Raw genomic sequence first — 735 nt, forward strand, 5'->3', positions numbered from 1 at the left:
TGCTGCAGACCCTGTGTGCCTGCATGCTTCTCCTTCGGTGGTAGCTGAGGAGCATCCACCGCCAGAGCAACAGCACGAACAGCAGCAGCAGCAGCAGCAGGAGCAGGAAGACGAGCAGCAGCAGCAGCAGCAGCAGCAGGGTGGTTTAGACTTGTTGCACAGCAAGTACTGGGCCCCGGATTGGTGTTTTGAGGGTTTTGCTGCTGCTGCTGTGCAGCAGCGGTTCGCCCTCAGGGGCGGCAGCAGCAGCTTCCTTGAGGGGGGGGGCTGCGGCCCCGGCCGGGCCTTGCCGCTGCGGCTTGAGGCTGCATGCAGCTATGCAACAAGTACACTAAACCCTAGTAAACCCTAGTAAACCCTTGTAAACCCTTGTAAACCCTTGTAAACCCTAATACACCGAAACACTGGAAACCCTAAACCCTCGCTTTTATAGAGGGTTAAACCCGCGAAAGTTCTTTTTTTAAGTAAACCTAAACCCTAGCTACACTGTAAACCCTAAACCCTAAACCCTAAACCCTAATAAGCCCTTACGCGCATTGAGGCGGGCAAGCAGAGGAGAGAAGAGAAGGAGACAGAGAAAGAGAGATAAAGAGACAGATAAAGAGACAGAGAAAGAGACAGAGAAAGAGACAGAGAAAGAGACAGAGAAAGAGACAGAGAGATTGTGTTTGTTTATATATATATATATATATATATATATATATATATATATATATATATATATATATATATATA

The 735-nt window shown here is 47.9% G+C and overlaps 1 protein-coding gene across 1 annotated transcript in view; it reads left to right on the forward strand.

Annotated features, from left to right (window-relative positions):
* Positions 1-735, forward strand: part of EMH_0085940 (uncharacterized protein) — a gene marked incomplete at both ends in the record, with an annotated part of 2,489 nt that overhangs the window by 516 nt on the left and 1,238 nt on the right. The window contains one exon of the mRNA XM_013500968.1: positions 9-326. Within this exon, the coding sequence (XP_013356422.1) occupies positions 9-326 (318 nt within the window). The remainder of the gene's footprint in view (positions 1-8; positions 327-735) is intronic.

The sequence above is a fragment of the Eimeria mitis genome, genomic scaffold, assembly GCF_000499745.2.
Source record: "Eimeria mitis Houghton genomic scaffold, Emh_scaff6100, whole genome shotgun sequence".
Classification (NCBI taxonomy): domain Eukaryota; phylum Apicomplexa; class Conoidasida; order Eucoccidiorida; family Eimeriidae; genus Eimeria; species Eimeria mitis.